The sequence below is a fragment of the Eptatretus burgeri genome, chromosome 10, assembly GCF_056783735.1.
Source record: "Eptatretus burgeri isolate ZD-2024b chromosome 10, Ebu_testis_v1, whole genome shotgun sequence".
NCBI lineage: Eukaryota > Metazoa > Chordata > Myxini > Myxiniformes > Myxinidae > Eptatretus > Eptatretus burgeri.
The window spans coordinates 25,224,878-25,244,834 of NC_140970.1; the positions used below are offsets into that span (position 1 = coordinate 25,224,878).

Below are 19,957 nucleotides of genomic sequence, written 5' to 3' on the forward strand. Positions count from 1 at the left end.
GTGTGGGCTCACTCCACCAGAGGGCAATATTCAAAATGGACACTGGCGGCCATCTTGGAAATTACACAATTACATAACTTTTGAGTAAAATAACTTACAGACATTAAATAAGTGTCATTTTTTACTAATTTAATGACTAGGATTCCATTTCAGTGGATATTTTCTCATTTTGCGGTAATCTTTAACATGAAATTCAAGATGGCTGCCAACAGCCATATTGAATATTTGAATATGTCCCACCTTCTGAAATTTTGTAGCTTTTTACTATCATAGTAATTATGCTGTTTATTTTGTCACAGGATCATTGGATTTCTGCTAGCAAAAGACCACCAACTGCCACGACAACTGATCAGTCATCACATCACATCCCAACTGTTGAGTAACAGAATTAACTGAGTTTAGACCAACATGTCTGAAGAATAAACCAGTAGCAGAAGTAGCAACACCCCTCCTCAATGTGTGTTGCAATGTGGTGATGATATTGATCAGGAAGACTCACTTGATGGGATTTCCAGTGGAAAGTGGCAAAGCTTGCGTGAAAAAGCAGCTAATTGGAGGGGGCTAGATAGGTTTGGCATGGTGTATGAGAGTGTCAACAGGGAAAAGGGACACAAAGGTCTTTCCATGCACAAGGAATGTTACCTGTCTATTTCAAGCAAGAGAAAGCTCCAGCAAGCTGAAAAGCAATAATCTGCACATAGTGAACAAAGCAGGTAACCCCTACAGTTGCAGTTCTACAGGCAGTCTTTAAATACTGCGCTGGCCTTGTTTTGCCCTGACCTTTTCTGCTATTTGTGCTTGGAGAACAGTTGCTGCATATTTGTTTACACTTGTTCCAGCTCACTATTTTATTTCATCGAGTTTGTTGGTTTCATGTTTTCTTTACACTTGCACATTTTTATGCATAATTGGAGGTGCAAAATTTTGACAATTGAATTTCATTTGTTGTGTCTGCATTTGCCTCTTTGATCAACCCTGCTGTTTTATTGGGTTTGGATTTCCTCAATTGATCTTGTGTTTGCTAGTTGGTACCACCACACATGAACTCAATACCTTGTTGTTTTTTTCTTGTGTGTGCAGTGAATCTACGTCTGCGTCCGAAATCCCGAAATCTGCAGCTGATCCCCTTCCAGCTCCTTCACCGAAACATCTACGTTCGAGTATAGGGCATCTACATGATAAAAACTTATGTGTCTGGTGCATGCGTCCAGAAGACAAAAAGCATCCTGGATGGAAATTAAATACTTTGTATCTTCAAAATCAAGAAAAAGGCTTGGAACATGTTTAAACAGCATACAGTGTTACTAGATGACATGGACATGAGAGATCGCATTCTCAAATTGATTGACGCCACACCTAACCCATTTGCAGCTGAGATACGATACCATCATTGCTGCTGGCTCAAGTACATCACCAACAATAAGATTAATGATGAAAGGCGTGAGCTGAATGATGAATGAGCTGCAAAAATGACCATAAAAATGAGTTAGAAACAACCTAGATCATATTTTCAGGTCTGAAGATGACCTCAAAATGGGCAAGTAACACCTGGAATTAATTTGTAGTCAAAAAGACACTTCATAATTCATGCCTGCATGTTAATTTACTCAAGATTTATGTATTTTTGAAAAATTTCCAAGATGGCCACTGGCGGCCATTTTGCATTTCATCTTGAAGATGACCTCCAAGTCGACAAGTTACACCTGGAATGAATTTCGCACCATATAATTACTTGAAAACAATACCTTAATCGTCTTCCTACCTTAACTGGTCTGGAAGATGTGAAATATTCATATATTCAATATGGCTGTTGGCAGCCATCTTGGATTTCAGATTGAAGATAACCACGAAATGAAAGAATAACCACTGGAATGGATCCCGTCATTAATTTAGTAAAAAAAACGACACTTATTTCATGTCTGTAAATTATTTTACTCAAGAGTTATGTAATTGTGTAATTTCCAAGATGGCCGCCAGCGGCCATTTAGGATTTTGCCCTCTGGTCGAGTAAGCCCACACTTTTGGGAGGGGAATAGAAGCTCATTTTTTTCTAAATACCCCAAAGTACCAAAATCCATCCTCAAACGAACTTATGCTCTCCATGGTCACGGGACTCCTGGATATGACCCTACTAACTGATAGAGTATTGTAAATGCCATTCAAATTAACATCACAATGGCACGAAGCCAGCCATCCTGCTCCCAATTTATACCCAGCTCAACAATAACCTTCAACAAAACCAGCAGCAAAATCGTCAATATAACACATCCACTGTGAACAGGCCACAGCAAGAATTACAAGTTAAATGACGATTTTATTTTTGTTAGTTTTTGTTCCTGCCCAAAGGCACATTTCCTGTTGAAATATTTATTTTTCACTGTTCCTGTAAGTTAATGAGAACAAGGAGAAAAAGACATAAAATGTCATAGCCCCCATGGTTTTCGTAATTTTGCTGTATGGAGTTAAAGGGGTAACCCATATATATTTACAACTAAAATGCCCACCAGTCTACCAGTCGGCCATCTTTGATCAGATCACAAAATAAAGTGAGGCACATGTGTATGCCATCATGAAATGTGCTTGTGACAAGTTTAAACAGAATTGGACCATGCATGTCCAATAAATGGTTGGGGACACGTTTAAATAACAAAATGACCACCAGCCAGCCATCTTGGATCTGATCTCAAAAATAAATGACATGCTTCTGTAAAGGCCCGGTCACACCTTGACGTTTTAGCCAATGTATGCCGATTTTTGAATTTTTTTTCTAAAACGCTGGCACACGTTGAATACGTTATGGGGAAGTTTAGATAACATTGAGAGCACGCTGAAAAACACTGCCAGACGTCATTGTACGCTGGTTTTAAACGTTGTACTTTTTGGTTGTCCTCAAATTTTTTCATGCTTGAAATTTCACGACGTATGCCGGCGTATGACTCACACGTTCCGCTACGCTGGCCACAAGTTGTATGCACGGTCTGCGATCGTTGACAGACGTCAACACATGCTACTTGTAAGTTAATCATAAGTTGAGACATGCCGAGGTAATGTTTAGCGTACCCGAAACTTATTTCTAACCTATGATTAACGTGTTGTTGGCACGTTACGCGATCGTTGCCACACATCGACAGACGTTACTTTTAAGTTACTCATAGGCTGAAAGACGTCGGTATAATGGATCGTCCTTGCGTCAGCGTCCACGGCCACGGCCAGGACACTTATTTGCAGCATTCTTCAAACTTTTCTTCGGCATGACGAGGATGTTCACACTTCGATGTCTAGCTTGGCTATGATTCCAATTGTCCATCGGCAGCGTCTATTTAAAATAGTCGAGTTTGAGCGTTTTAACACGTTCAGAAGAAACGCTTCAAATTTCAAAACCCCAGCGTCAAAAAACAAAGGCGAGTGACAGCAATTTAAATCGTTCATTGTAAACAATGAAAATAGCTGAGTGGTACCGTTTAAATGTCGTTGAGTGTAAAAAAAATCCAATTGTTGAGCGCAAGCGTCTACTTTCAATAGTGGAGTTTGAGCGATTTAGCACGTTCAATAGAAACGATTAAAATTTCCGAGCGCCAGCGTCAAAAAACAAAGGCGAGTGACAGCAATTTAAATCGTTCATTGTAAACAATGAAAATAGCTGAGTGGTACCGTTTAAAAGTCGTTGAGTGTAAAAAAAATCCAATTGTTGAGAACAAGCGTCTACTTTCAATAGTGGAGATGCAGCCATTTAAATCGTTGAGTGGCAGCCTATGAATAGCAAACCCCATGTCACTGGCAAAGATAAACTGCCGCACGATATGGATAAGTTAGGCTATCGTTGGGCATAGTTTGTGAACGCCGGCTTCATGATAATTATTCGTTGGTATATCGTATCTATAAGTAATCAAAGCGCTCTATGCACATTATTATTTCATTGTGCATTTGTCCAACCCGTTATGAATAGACCTAAATCGTAAAAACAAGCTATAGCTCATTGTTGAAAAAGCCCCATAAAAAATTAGCCGCGAAGAACTTCGAACAATGGTGAAAAGATGTCTCCTACCTGTGGACACGTGGACGCAAGGACGATCCATCATAACCCACACCCTACCCCTCACACTCACCTACTACTGCCAACATGAACAAACTACTACTAATACTAATACTGATACTGTTACTGCTGACATGGACATCGACTCAAAAAGGACTCGAAAACACTGTTGGGTTCCCTTTTATGAGCAGCATTTTTATATACCAATTCCCAAAACCGCTGGGAACACGTCTTTATATGGCAGTTGTAAGCTAGAAACAAGTTAATTTATTTTTTTTTGTCGACCGGAAGACGTCATTGGAATACGTCTACATACGTCGACGTGTGTTGGGACTACGTAAAGAATTGGTTCAAAGCACGTCAAACATAAGTTAGAAATAAGTTTCGCGTAAAAAAGACATTACCGCGATGTGTTTCGACTTATGAGTAGCTTATAAGTAGCGTTTGTGGACGTGTGTAAGCGTCCGCATATCGTGTGTAAAACTTATCCCCATCACATGCGGAACGTGTGTCATACGCCGAGTACGTCGTAAAATTTTGAATTTTGACGTAAAATTTTGACGTGCCCCAACGTTTTAGACACATTTTTCTTAGGTCGGCATACGCTGGCAAGATCGCCAAGGTGTGACCGCGATGTTGTCACTTCCATTTCTACGGAAGTTATGATTCGAATCGTTGTGCGTCAGCCTTTTAATAGGCGACGTCACGACATCGTCGGCGATGCATGCAACGCGCTATGCCTGAGTTAGACTATCGTTGGGCATCGGTTGTGTAGGCCGACAACAGGTTCAGCATTCGTTGGTATAAGTTATCTATAACACAACGAAACGTTCTGTGTCCATTACCAATGCGTTATACATAAGACCAAGTCGCTATGAATACGTCCGAATCTTTAAAAAAAAACATCAAAAGTTCAACGTAAGCCAGCGTTTTACATACATTTTAATACGTTGCCATCGCTGGCTAAAACGTCAAGGTGTGACCGGGCCTTAAGCCGTCATTCATTATCTGTGTGCCAAAGTTGAACAAGATCAGTACATCCATGTCTGAGAAATGGTTGACGATGTGTTCAATAATAGGTGATTTTTACAACTAAAATGGCTGCCAGTCTCCCAGTCAGCCATCTTTGACCAGATCGTAAAATAAAGTGAGGAGCTTGTGTATACCATCATGTACTGTGCTTGTGCCAAGTTTGAACAAAATCAGACCATGCCTAACCAATAAATGTTTGGGGACACGTTTAAGTATCAAAATGGCCACCAGTTGGCCATCTTTGGTCGAATCGCGAAACAAAATGATATGCGTATGTATACCATCATGTATTATCTTTGTGCCAAGTTTGACCAAGTTTGTCAGAGATGTGGCTGCAGACAGACGGATGGACGGACGAGACCCAATCCATAAGCCCCCGTTTTGGACCATGTCCAACGGGGGATAACAAATGGAGTAATGTCCATATCAATTCAAGTCATGACATATTTAGGCATGGAAAGATTTTCCCATATCAGTAAAGTTTGATTTTGAGAGCCTGATGAGGTCTTGTGACAGAAACAGTACCAGTGCTTTAAGCAAAGGTAGAATCACCTAATTTGCAGGAGGTGATTTATTAAAACAGCTCTCTCTCTACCTTTGGCAGAGCTATCGTGTGTGGGGCCGAGCTGTCTCTACAAATTATTTTCCAAGATGTGGTTGCATAACTCAGCTGCACAATTGTTATTGACTGGGGAGAATAAGTAAGACCTTTTGCCAATTATGAGCCACAGATCTAACTGTGGTGGAGCCAGGGATCAGATAAAACTTCATAAATTACAGTGTTTACTGCTAATCATCTTTTCCCACCCTCAGTGGTTCAACCAAATTCCAGCTTGTTCTCTTTTTTGTAAGTCTTTTAAATTGCCCATCGATATTCATCCAACCATTATTCCCTTCAATCCCACAAGGTAGCAGCACACAGAAAAATGAACACATCTCTCCTTACTCGTTGACAGAAATGACCGAGGGAATCTCAGCCCAAAGACGAGCAAAGCGCAAAGGTGAGACGGGCTCTTGTGGATCCCGATCAACATGACGGTGCAGTAGAAGACTGCAGAAGGCAGCACGTAACTCAAATGGCAGATGGTCATCCTCAGCACAACGCTGCACAAGCTGAACATCCAGCTGCTGTGGCATGCCATCGATGGCCAAGTATTGGCGGTCCAGACACATTCGTGAGAACAGGTTCAGCTGGTACCTGCAGATAATGGCAGAAAATTGCCTGGAAGTTGATGCATGATTCATGTCTATGCAGCACCTGGTTGTGGGATTTCAGGATTTATCAAGGCACAACTTTCAGATACCCCCACCCCCACCCAACATCATAACCCAAAGATAAGAACAAGAAGGGCACTCCATAGAGCGCATACCTCCGTCATACAATGCCTGACACACGAGAACATATTGGGCCCAATACATTTTTGAAATATCATTCTATAGATCGTTTTGGCCCTATTTCTCAATGGTGAAGAATCACTTTAAAAATTAGATAATTCTCGTATACAGATCCCGGTTTGGATCTTCACCAAAATTGAATAAATTCATCCTTGCAAAACACCCAACCTGTCCACCAGGTTTCGCCCAAATCCGTCCACAACTTTTTGAAATATCGTGTTATATATCGGTTTAGCCCTAATCTCAATGGTGAAGAAACGCTGAAAAATTTGAGTAGCCGGATCCGGATCCAGATCTTCACCAAAATCTTATCAGTTCATCCTTTGCACATGGCTCAACCTGTCCACAAACTTTCATCCGAATCCGTCCAACTTTGTGAGATATCCTGCACACAAACAAACAAGAAGACATCGTGCAGAGCAAGACACTTGCAAAATCCATAAAACAAATTTGGCCTCAAAATAATTGGTGATTGATTTCAATGACCAAACTGCAACTCTTCTTCAAATTTCAAGTCAATTGGATGAAAATTGAGGATTTTAGAAAAACAACCTTTGCTGTTGACCATGGGAATACGTTGACCTTTTGGCCTATGTTGACCTCGAAAATAATTGGTGGTTGAATTCAGTGAAATGAGATGCAAATCCTCTTCAAATTTCAAGTCAATGAGATGGAAATTGAGGATTTTAGAAATCTCACCTAAGTTGTTGACCTTTGGCGTATGTTGACCTTTTGGTCGATGTTGACCTCAAAAATAATTGTCGAGTTGAATTCAGTGACCTGAAATATAAATCCTCTTCAAATTTCAAGTCAATCGGATTAAAAATGAGGATTTTAGAAATACCGCCTCAGTTGTTAACCTTTAGCCCATGTTGACCTTTTGACCGTTTAACCTCAAAAACAATACACTTCATCCTTATGAGAAACTCTAAAATGTGGTGGTTTCGTGAAGATTGGTTAAAAATTGTGACCTGTAGGTGACAAACAGACAGACAAACAGACAGACAGACATACAGAATAACAAAATTTGCAAGTAACAAACACACAGAGGGGTGAAAACATAACCTCCTTCACCTGTGATGGCGGAGGTAATAAGAATAAGAAATTCGCTACAGTATCAGAATACAATGGACCTATCTTTTTGAAAGGGACATTGACGAATTGAAAATGTCTCAAGAAACAATGATTTATATCACATGACTAAGAATCCCATATTTCGAATATCTTTGCGAATTACTTAACACCCACTGGAATCAAGCTGGGATTTCAACATAGATCCAAACTCCCTTATGAGATTGGGTGTGAAATGCCTCTCATCGACATGCAGAATGAAAGTCATTTTGCACTTCCCTTGTGGCATTAACATCCTCACAACTGTTATGTGCACACTGTGACCTTTAATATAATGTAGGACAATTGTTTGAGAGATACAAGCCAGAAGCACTGTGCTTTATTTGTGTCCCTCATGATATCATTAGAAATAATAAGTTTGGACCCCATCGGCTTTGTGAATGTCATTATAATAAGTGGCATAAACTAGGGGAAACCACATGCTCCCTGAATGGCTAATAGTAGCTACCAATGGCTTATGAAAAGAACTGTACATTAATATGCATTGCATAACATATGGAGCATGGCATCTGTGCAATCTTTATATCATTGGAATTCATTCTTATTGTATCCCAAGCTGGAGTAAGGGCAATCTCAAACTAAACTCTGAGCTATCGGAATATTTCAAGGTTAATCCTGCACTATTTGTATGTTATATCATATTCAATATAATGTGTGTATATATGTATAATGTATATATACAGTATTTATGTGCGTATAATTACATTTACAGTACCTATAGAAAGTCTAAACCCGTTTCCAAATTTTCACCTTTTGTTGCTTTTTAGACTGTAATTAAATTGCATTAAATCACACCTTTTCCACCTTTATTTACACATCTTAACCCACAACTTCAAAGTGAAAAGCAAATTCAACAAATTTCAGAAAATTAATTACAAATACAAAAGTAGAATATCATGGTTGGATAAGTGTCCACCCCACTTATAATAGCAATTTTAAATTAAATCAAGTGTTAACCAATCACCTTCAAGATCACACACCAAGATAATTGGCCTCCACATGTGTTAAATTGTATTGATTCTGATAATTTCAGAATAAAATTAACTGTTCATGTAGGTTTCCTCTGCTGCAGAGTGCATTTCACAGCAAAGACTCAACCATGAGCCCCCAAGGAGCTTTCAAAACACCTCTGGGATAAAGTTGTGGACAGGCACAGATCAGGGGATGGGTATAAAAATATTTCAATGGCCTTGAATAACCCTTGGAACAGTCAAGAAAATCATTCAGAAGTGGAAGGCGGATGGTATCACCAAGACCCTGCCGAGATCAGGCCTTCCCTCCAAACAGGATGACCAGGCAAGCAGGAGACTGATCAGAGAGGCCACCAAGAGGCCAATGGCAACTTTGAAAGAGCTACATGCCTTTATGGCAAAGACTGGTTACTGTGTGCAAGTGACAACAATATCCCAAGCACTCCACAAGTGTGGTCTGTACGGTGGGATGGCAAGAAGGAAGCCGTTACTCAAAAAAGCCTACCTTGAGTCCTATTTGAGGTATGCAAAAAACCATTCCAGAGATTCTGAAGCCATGTGGCAAAAGGTTTTGTGGTCTGACAAAACCAACATGGAATTTTTTGCCTTAATGCAAAATGTTATGTTTGGTGTAAACTGAACACAGCACTTCACTCAACAAACACCATCCTTACTGTGAAGCATGGTGGTGGCAGCATCATGTTATGGGGATGTTTCTCGTAAGCAAGGACTGGGGCAATTGTCAGGACAGAAGGGAAAATGGATGGAGCAAAATACAGAAAAATCCCAGAGGAAAACCTGCTGCCCTCTGCAAGAAAGCTGAAATTGGGACGGAAGTTCTCCTTTCAGCATGACAACGACCAGAGGCACACAACCAAAGCTACACTGAAGTGGCTAAGGAACAAATAGATAAATGTCCTTGAATGGCCTAATCAGAGCCCCAACCAAAGTCCAATCAAAAATCTGTGTCATGACTTGAAGATCGCTGTCCATCTATGCTCCCCACACAACTTGACTGAGCTTGAACAGTTTTGTACAGAAGAATTGCCAAATATTGCCCAATGAAGGACTGCAAAGTTGGTAGAGACTTATCCCAGACTGACAGCTCTAACTGCTGTCAAAGGTGCTTTCACCAAGTATTAACTCGGGGGTGGACACTTATCCAACCAGGATATTCTAATTTTGTATTTTTAATTAATATTCTGGAATTTGTAGAATTTGTTTTTCACTTAGAAGTTGCAGGTTACGATGTGTAAATAAAGGTGGAAAAAACCTGATTTAATGCAATTTAATTAGAGGCTATAAGGCAACAAAAGGTTAAAATTCTGAAAGGGAGTGAAGACTTTCTATCTGCACTGTATATATGTATTACACACGAGCTTAGCAGAGCTACAGTCCCAAAGATCTCAGTCGGATTGTACTGCAGCCAATACTGCGAAGACAATTTCATTCTCAATTTTAGAGGCCAGTTCATCCCGGCGGGGGAATATGCATGAACATGTGTTTCGGGATTTTTTGTCTCGTCAGAGTGGAGCAGAAGCTCCTTTGAGGCAGCTCTGCTGAGCTCATGCCTTATGGGCAGAGCCTATTCAACTGTTTAGCTCGAAAAGCCTTTTATATATGTATATATATATATATATATATATATATATATACATATATATATATATATATATACATATATACATATATATATATATATATATACATATATATATATATATATATACATATATACATATATATACATACACACACACACACAGCATTTTTACCCATCACTTTGCTGACGGATTTAATCAAGACAGCATGTTTTACTTCAGAAACATTCTGATCCATTCACTGTAATTTGCCCAAGTTCATCTTCCGTATGCCAGGATATCAGCCAACATCAACCATCCTTGCTTCATCACCTTCATCAACCATCCTTGCTGCCTCTATATGGCACGAGCAAAAGTCACTTCTGCTTTGATGCAAAGATCAGTGTTGGATGCTTTGGTTTGAACGTTCGCTTAAAATGAATGAAATTAAACATTTCAAAAACTTTGAATTATTATCACTCAGATTTCAACATCACCAAAATTCATATAATCAAGTAGTTTAAGCTTTCTTTACGAAAGAAGATAACTTGTAATCCTGGATACCCCTGGGTGGCACTATCCAATACACATTTACATAGAGAATTACGGTCTTCCCCCCACCTTCAACTGCCTCCTCCTAATATGTTACCCAAACAGAAAGCATACTTGGGGTACCCTTAAGTGACATGCAAAATTTGGGTGGATTTGGTTAAGTAGTTTTTGTTAGTTTTTGAAGCATAGATAACTACAGTATTCAATATATATATATATATATATATATATATATATATATATATATATATATATATATATATATATATATATATATATATATATATCTTCTTCTTCTTCTTTCGCCTGCTCCCGTTAGGGGTCGCCACAGCGGATCATCCGTATGATCCGCATCGTGACTTGGCACATGTTTTATGCCGGATGCCCTTCCTGACGCAACCCTGGTCACCTCTTATGACACAGGGATATGGTACACCTATTTTAACCGGGGTATACACCGGCCCAGTACACTGGTACTCACTTCGCCGACCTCGGAAGGATGACAGGCTAAGCAACCCCCTGTTGTATTAATTCAGTGGCCCAACGGGGCTTGAACTCAGGACCTTTTGGATCCCAAGCCGCTGCCTGAACCTCTGCGCCAACACCAGGATATATATTGTTGTGGTTACCAAATTCGCAAACCACCAGTCAGGTCCCTTAGGTGAGGTATCTCGGTAAGTGCATGTGTAGTTAGGCCCGAACCCGTTGTCTAGTGGGAATACATGTCATTTATGCGAGCTGCGACTCTTCAGGATAGCCGTTTTTCTTTTACTATCTTTATTTTGGACCAACCGCCATGATTACCACCACAACCACAACATCAACCAACCACCAACGCCCTGACGCAACCCACAACCGCCCGTCGACCTTCCGCACACCATAGCAGCGCCACCGTTCTTGCCCCGCTGTGGGTACCAGTGTTGGATTCGTGCAGAGCGCGCGTCGAACAGCGTGCGCCAAAATCGTACAAAATCCGGATTTTGTGCTTCAAAAACGGATCAAAAACGACACACGCCCACTTTTTGCCGTCCAATCGGTGAGCGAGGGCGATTTGGCCCCGCCTCCAGGATGATCGATATATGCAAATTTGTGGATCAAAAGCCTTCACGCCCACTTTTTCTCGGGCCAATGGGGAGCGGGGTGAAGGTCAAAGGGAGGGGTCAAAGGCGAAGCTACGGGGGATAAAAGGACCGTGTTCGTCAGTCAGGCCGAGTGTGGAAGTCTGGGGCCCGAAGCCTGCAGTAGCTGGAGAAGCTGAAGAGAGTCGAACGAGGAGAGCCCAAAGAAGAGTCCAGGGTGGAGAGTCCAGAGGCGGAGAGGCGACGGCAGACGAGGGGGTGTCGCGCGACGGTGCCGGGAGCTGCACGCTGCACGCGAGGAAGGCCGGCAGCGCGACCTGGCCGAGGTGGAGACGCACACCAGGGATAATAAAGATCCTCTATGCCCCGAGCATCAGCAACCCCTCCTGTTTCCCCCGCGCTGAGATAGTGCGACCAAGGGAGGCCCCTTTCCACCCCTGCCAGGCACTGTCCGCGAGGCCCGCGAAGGCCATCGCACGCTCCGCGCGGGCCGCCATCGCGACCCGCGTCTCGGCCTCAGACGGGTGGCGCGACCTCATTCTTGAGGGTATTCTATTCTTCCTTGGTTTTGGGTATGTTGTCGGCGCCGTCTGTGAAGTAGAATTGTATAAGTGTTGCCGTGTGCTCGGTAGTCGGTATTAGCTCTGCACTGTGTTTTCACTTTTATATTTGCTTTTTGTGTAAATGGAATTGTGTTTTCTTTTTTTTGTGTGCATTTGGTGGAATTGAATGTGTGCTTCCCGTGTGCCGCGAATAAATGTGCTTTATTGTTGAACTGTGTCCCGCTTCGCTTCGTCTTTTCCTCCATTGAATCCCCATCTTGCTTCACGTAAAGGGTTGGTAGTGGGCTGAATACGCCCGATAATTAATCGAACCGTCGAGGTCGACGATAACACCGCTCGGTTATTCTGAATAGTACGGAACGGGTCGCTATGGCCCGTGTCCGGGTCGAACCTGCGCGGTGCGATGCGCCGGTCTACCCTCCGCGTGGGTACTGGGTAGGAATTTGGCGAGCAACCCTATCCCACGCGGGGCTGATTGGCTCGATCGCGGTGCGACCGAAAGGTCCACCCGTGACTGGTTCCCGGCGTTAGTCCGAGAGGGTCACGACTGGATTGTCCGTCCGGTGGGCGGCGTGCCGCGGTTCGAGTTACGGGGCCGCCGCACGCCGGCGGGCGCGAGGCCGCAACACTGGTGTCAGGTCGTGCGCGTGCGATACAAATCGCGCCTCCTCGCGGCACTGGTATCGGAGAACAGGAAAACGGGCTCTCCTGTCTCCGGCTAAATTCACGGGAATCGGTCCAGGGGTGAGAGAAGCGACCCCCGATTCCCTCCAAATTACGAGCGAGCAAATTAACCCTTCACGAGAAGCAAGATGGCGTCTCAAGGCGAGCGGGAGCCGGGGGTATTAGAAATGGATGTAGAATGTGTAGGATCCATGGTCCAGGATGGAATCCCCGAGCAGGAAATGTTGATTGTGCAGGAACACGGACTCGCCCAACTGAACCCAGGGCCCGAGGTGGGTGCGGCAGCGGCCGCGGTGTATGACACCTCCCCCCCCCTCTCCACCAAAACCCTTCCCCGATCCCTGCCGAAACGGCTCACCCAAGCGCACCCGACATGGCCCAGCTATTCACCATGCTGGCAAAGATGAATGCGGAAATGATCGAAAAGATGGAAGCGAATATGAAAAACGAAATGAAAGGCATGAACGAACAAATGAACGAAAAGATGGATACAAATACAAATGAAGTGAAAACGACGATGGATGCGAATACACAACAAATAAACGAAAAGATGGATACAAAAATGAACGGAATGGAAACAAACATGAAGGAGGAAATGAAAGAGCTACGGGGTGAGACGCAGAACATGGGCCGAAGCCTGCAGGCGGGCATGAAGGCCGTGACCGGGGAGATAAAAATGACGACTCCACGTGTGGGAGCAAACGAGCTGGGTGGGGGTGCAACGGCTGACAGGCCCGCGGTGGAGGCGGGTGAAAAATGTTACCGTGGAACGTGTTGGGGCGAGGGTCGTGACGATGACCGAAAGGGAAAAATTAAATGGGGAGACCAAAACGTGTGAGACGAGACACGAGGTGACGACAACGGAAATAATAGTTGAGACAAGGGAGGTAAAGGGTGAAGAGTTGGCAGAGACACGGGAGACAGAAAAAATAGAGGGAAGACTACACGATGAAGATGGGGTAAGTGACGCACACACACACACGGAGGTAGTGGAGGATAATGGGGGTGAGCTCGCGGAGCGTGTAGGGACCCGGTACGAGCAGCGGGATGGCCTCCTCCAGGAACGAGGGGAGGGAGTATGCCCCCTTGAGGCGAGTCACGACCAGGTGAGTTCGGTCGTGCTTTGCGAGGTTGAGGGGACGAGTGCTGTGGACAGGTGCACGGAGAGCTTGGGGGGTATAGAGGCCCCGGAGACCCTTGTGGGGACACGAATCCCCAGTGTGGTTGTCCCTGTGTGTGTGGTGCAAGGCGTGAGTGCGCCCCCGTGTGTGGAAGCGACCCCGTGTGTGAGTGGTGTGGTGGCGATGGTGCCGGAGTACGTGCTTCCCAGCACGCCGTGCGTGGGTGAGGCACCGTGTGTGAGTGAGGCCGTGTGTGTGGATGAGGCACGGAGTGCGAGTGAGGCACCGCGGGTGAGTGCCCCCACGTGTGTGAGTGAGGCACGGAGTATGGATGAGACACCGCGGTTGAGTGCCCCCGCGTGTGTGGATGAGGCACCGCGGTTAAGTGCCCCCGCGTGTATGAGTGAGGCACGGTGTGTGGATGAGGCACCGCGGGTGAGTGCCCCCGCGTGTGTAAGTAGTATGGTTTGTGTGAGTGGTGAGGCACCGTGCGTGAGTGAACGGCCGTGTGCAAGGTCGCTGTGTGCAAGGGAGACCGTGTGTGTGAGAGAGCGGTATGTGAGGGAGATGTCGGTTGGCATGCGGGAGCACGCAGCCGCATCTCCCGGTGTGAATGTGATGGAGTGGACTGTGTGCGTCGAAACACGCAGGTATGCGTGTGTGGAATGGACACGGAGACGGCGACAGAGGAGAGAAAGCCGAGTAGCGGCTGTAGCTGTTTCGGGGACCGTGCCGGGTTCACCCAGCAGTGAGCACGCGGTTCGTGCTGTGCAACGCACGAGACCACCACGTGCTCGCTTGCGAGAGTGAAGTCCCGGTCCGGAAACGCACGCGGTGGATTTGCCGATCCCGCGGACGGACAAAGTTTAGGCAGGTAAACGGATTTGGACCGGACGGGTTCTCCACGCGATCGTGTGTGTTCAGCTCCAACGGGCAAAGCACATGTGTTCGCGTGGGGAACCCCTCGAGACGTGGGGCTTGTGTTTTTTTTATGCGCACGGTGACGTCATGGCTGCACGTGTGGTTGGAATCCGGCAGGAGGGGTATCTCTGCCGGATGGTACCGTCCAAGGAGGGACGAGGAACACGTGCAGCTGCATGACGTCACGGGCAGGTGTAAAGTGCGCGAGCTCTGAGTTGCCGCGCAGGTGCTGCGCATGAAAAAAAAAAAAAAAAAACAGCAAGCCTCACTTTCGGGTGCACAGGATTCCTGGGCAAGGGGTGGAAGACCCCCTTACCCGGGGCACAGGATGGAAACTAGTTAGGGGGAAGGGTTAGCTTAGTTAGACCGACTTCATGGGGCAGGGGTAAGTCCTCATGGAGTCCGTGGAATGGATTAGTTAGAGGGATTGTAGCCAGATTTAGGTTGGGAAATAAAATGATTTATTGAGGACATGGACAGACTTGTGAATGTGTAGAGGGGACGTAGTTTAGCTACGTAGTGTTAAAAGGAACGTGCTACTAGTTTAAGGGACGACGTGGGAGCACGAGTTAGTTAGGGGATGTAGTTAGGAGGATGGCAGAGTTCAGCGGTGAGTGTGTTGAAGAGTTGTGGGTTGTGAGGTGAGTACATGGTGAGTGAGTGAGGCCAGCGGGTCTGTGTGTATGGAGTGAATGGGGAATGCATGGTGCGATGAGTGATTGGGGGGAGGAGTGACTCCCGCCCAAGGGACCCCGGGGTCAGTGTAGATCGAGTTAGCTGGGTTAGTCAAATTGAAAAATGGAGGTCGTTTTGCTGTTGGTGGGAAAGTAGGCTCGAGACCCATTTGGAGGGGTGCAGGAGCCCTGTTGACGGGCTTGGGAGCGTGGCTGCGAAAGGTGAGTATCGCTGAGTGGGTACCCCGGGCACCAGGCTAGTCGGCCACGGTAGGCCATGGGCCCATGGGGGGCCGGGATAGAGTAGTGGGCACGGGTGCGCCTGCTTGGTGCGGGGGCCCGGGGCGCCATTAGCCGCGTGGGCAGTGTTGTGGGCACGGGTGACCCTCGGAAAGGGGCCCGGGAGGCCGGCCTGCCACGTGTGCGGTTCAGGGGAGGTGCCATGGGGGGCACTCCCCGGTGTTAGGGAGCTGGTAGGCTCGGAGGCAGTGTAGTGCCCGGGGGTGCCATAGCGGGAGATTCGGCAGAGGGTCGTGCCTGCCGGAGGGAGCCACGTGTCCCAGCCAGGAGACCGTGTGAGGGCACGGAGAGAAAGGAGTGGGGGGTGAGGCCAAATGTGAGGACACCAACACAGGCGACGGGAATCTGGGTTGTTAGAACCAATAGTTTAAGCGAGAGGCGCTTGTTGAAAGCCCCGGGGTAGTTTAACTGTTAAATGGTTAGGGTAGATTAGGAGATGTACCCCTCCGCACCATCCATCCCCTCGCTGTCGTTGTGGGCCGCTGGACCCACTTTGGGTTATAGATCGCCGAACTCTGGGGAGGCCATTCTGAGCTTGAGTTGGGCCTCGACACAGGACGTTAGCTCTCCCTTATTCCCCTCCGGGAAGGAACGTAGGGGTTGGGAGTAGGCTAGGTGACAGGATAGGTTAGCCGAACAAAGACGATAAAGGGGGTTAGGGGACGATTTATAGAGGGGAAGTAAAAATAAAAACAACAAAAAAATAAGTTGGGGCTAAATTGGCGTTTGACAAATTAAGGGAGTGGGTATGTACAGTGACAGGCAAAGGCGATAGGTTGGGAGGGAGACAGGTAGGTAGGTCCGAGCCCGCCTTCCAAGTGGCCAGCACCACCGCACTCCCTCCACCAACCTCCACTGAACGGCAAGAGCTGGCCAACTTCATCGGCTGGCCGTGTTTTGCTTCAAGGCGGAGGCCGGCCAACTTCGTCTGCAGCTGCTGTGCTGCAAGGCCTGTGCCGGCTGGATCGTCTGCAGCTGCTGTGCTGCAAGGCCTGTGGCGGCCAGTTCATCTGCTGGCTGTTTTTCTTCAAGGCCTGTGCCGGCCAGTTCATCTGCCCGCTATGTTTGCCTGCAGCGGCCTTCTTCTGCGGGCTGTGTTTGCCTGCTGCCTTTGCCATGCCATGCCCACTGCCCCTGTTAACCAGCCCCGTTCGATTTTTGCTTTGCCCCCCCCCCCCTGTTCATTTCCATGTGCGCCAGGATCAAGGCAACAGTTTGCAAGCTGCGAGAACTGCCCTGTTGGCAGCTACAACACGGGCCTGCAGTGGCGGCCCGTGCACCGTGTTTGTGTTCATCCATCCATTCGTGTGCTCATTGCGTGTGCCACTTGAGCTGGCACGGAGACTGCGTTTGTGCAGCCCATGCACCGTTGTGGTTCACTGCGTTCAGTTCAAAAGGGAAGGCCTTGGACTGCGTGTGAGCAGCCAGCCACGTTCCCTGTCACCTGCATTGTTTTGAGCCAGAGACTGCATGTGGGCAGCCTGGCTCCCTGCTAACTGCTTTTCTTTTGCAGAGTTCAGTGATCCTGGGCCATGGTTTAGTGTAAATTTGTAAGTTAAGGTTAAGATGTACTGTAAATATGAGTGCGCCCCCGGCATGTCTGTCTAGCGCCGGCAATTTTATTTAAGTCGTCCGTGTGAGTGAGTTTGTTTAGATAGTTACGCAGCCCTCAGGTTATTTATTTTGGGGACACGAATACCATGAATGTCGCACTCAGGGATCCGTAGGTAAAATGTACTAGGGGAAAACTACACATGATGGCACACGAAAATTTGACGACTCGGGACGAGTCTGTAAAAAGGGAAGGGGGTAGTGTTGTGGTTACCAAATTCGCAAACCACCAGTCAGGTCCCTTAGGTGAGGTATCTCGGTAAGTGCATGTGTAGTTAGGCCCGAACCCGTTGTCTAGTGGGAATACATGTCATTTATGCGAGCTGCGACTCTTCAGGATAGCCGTTTTTCTTTTACTATCTTTATTTTGGACCAACCGCCATGATTACCACCACAACCACAACATCAACCACCAACCACAACGCCGCTTCACCACAACCGCCACGACCTTCCCGTCACACCTCGCAACCATAGCAGCGCCACCGTTCTTGCCCCGCTGTGGGTACCAGTGTTGGATTCGTGCAGAGCGCGCGTCGAACAGCGTGTACAAAATCACGGATTTTGTGCTTCAAAACGGATCCAAAAACGACACCACGCCCACTTTTTGCCGTCCAATCGGTGAGCGAGGGCGATTTGGCCCCCGCCTCCAGGATGATCGATATATGCAAATTTGTGGATCAAAAGCCTTCACGCCCACTTTTCTCGGGCCAATGGGGAGCGAGGTGAAAGGTCAAAGGGAGGGGGTCAAAGGCGAAGCTACGGGGGGATAAAAGGACCGTGTTCGTCAGTGAGAGAAGAGTGTGGAAGTCTGGAGCCCGAAGCCTGCAGTAGCTGGAGAAGCCGAAGAGAGTCGAACGAGGAGAGCCCAAAGAAGAGTCCAGGGTGGAGAGTCCAGAGGCGGCAGCGGCGAAGGCAGACGAAGGGGTGCTCGCGACGGTGCCGGGAGCTGCACGCCCGAGGAAGGCCGGCAGCGCGACCTGGCCGAGGTGGAGACGCACACCAGGGATAATAAAGATCCTCTATACCCCGAGCATCAGCAACCCCCTCCTGTTCCCCCCCCCGCTGAGATAGTGCGACCAAGTGGCCCCTTTCCCCACCCCTGCCAGGCACTGTCCGCGAGGCCCGCGGAGTGAGGCGCCATCGCCGCTCCGCGTCTCATCACCAGACGGGTAGGCGCGACCCGGTCTCGGCCTCAGGCCCGCCTCATTCTTGAGGGTATTCTTTCCTTGGTTTTGGGTATGTGTTGTCGGCGCCGTCTGTGAAGTAGAATTGTATAAGTGTTGCCGTGTGCTCGGTAGTCGGTATTAGCTCTGCACTGTGTTTTCACTTTTATATTTGCTTTTTCTGTAAATGGAATTGTGTTTTCTTTTTTTTGTGTGCATTTGGTGGAATTGAATGTGTGCTTCCCGTGTGCCGCGAATAAATGTGCTTTATTGTTGAACTGTGTCCCGCTTCGCTTCGTCTTTTCCTCCATTGAATCCCCATCTTGCTTCACGTAAAGGGTTGGTAGTGGGCTGAATACGCCCGATAATTAATCGAACCGTCGAGGTCGACGATAACACCGCTCGGTTATTCTGAATAGTACGGAACGGGTCGCTTAAGTGGCCCGTGTCCGAAGTCGACCTGCGGCGAGGTGCGATCGCCCGGTCTACCCTCCGCGTGGGTACTTAGGTAGGTCGAATTTGGCGAGCAACCCTATCCCACGCGGGGGCTGATTGGCTCGATCGCGGTGAGACCGAAAGGTCCACCCGTGACTGGTTCCCGGCGTTAGTCCGAGAGGGTCACGACTGGATTGTCCGTCCGGTGGGCGACGTGCCGCGATTCGAGTTACGTGGCCGTCCGCACGCCGGCGGGCGCGAAGACCGCAACAATATATATATATATATATATATATATATATATATATATATATATATATATATATATATATATATATGTATATTGAATTTACATTCCTTCAATAATATTTTTAGATTTTTTGAGATGCAAAATTTCTTTTGGAGCGATTCTTACTTCCATATGTCGAAATTTAATCCCAAATTACTTCTTTTCATTTGAGCAAATTTCAAGATAATGAATTTCTGCATAATTGAGGGATATAAATCACTCCAAAAGAAATTTTGCATCTCAAAAAATTATGAAAACATTTTCGAAGGAATGTAAATGCATGATCTGTGTGTTTTATTCAACTTAAGCACATTTCATACTTGGCCGTTTGTCACTGCACTGCATACGATGATCCAATGCATCACTTCCCCTCGTGGTCAGAGGTCTGTGTGATTTATGCTCCTTTGGTTTTCACACTTGCTC

At 46.5% G+C, this 19,957-nt stretch overlaps 1 protein-coding gene across 1 annotated transcript in view; it reads right to left on the reverse strand.

Moving 5' to 3' along the window:
- LOC147018114 (inositol 1,4,5-trisphosphate-gated calcium channel ITPR1-like) overlaps nucleotides 1-19,957 on the reverse strand; it is a 489,954-nt gene that overhangs the window by 316,449 nt on the left and 153,548 nt on the right. Inside the window, exon 19 of the mRNA XM_085900071.1 lies at nucleotides 6,012-6,263. Within this exon, the coding sequence (XP_085756197.1) occupies nucleotides 6,012-6,263 (252 nt within the window). The remainder of the gene's footprint in view (nucleotides 1-6,011; nucleotides 6,264-19,957) is intronic.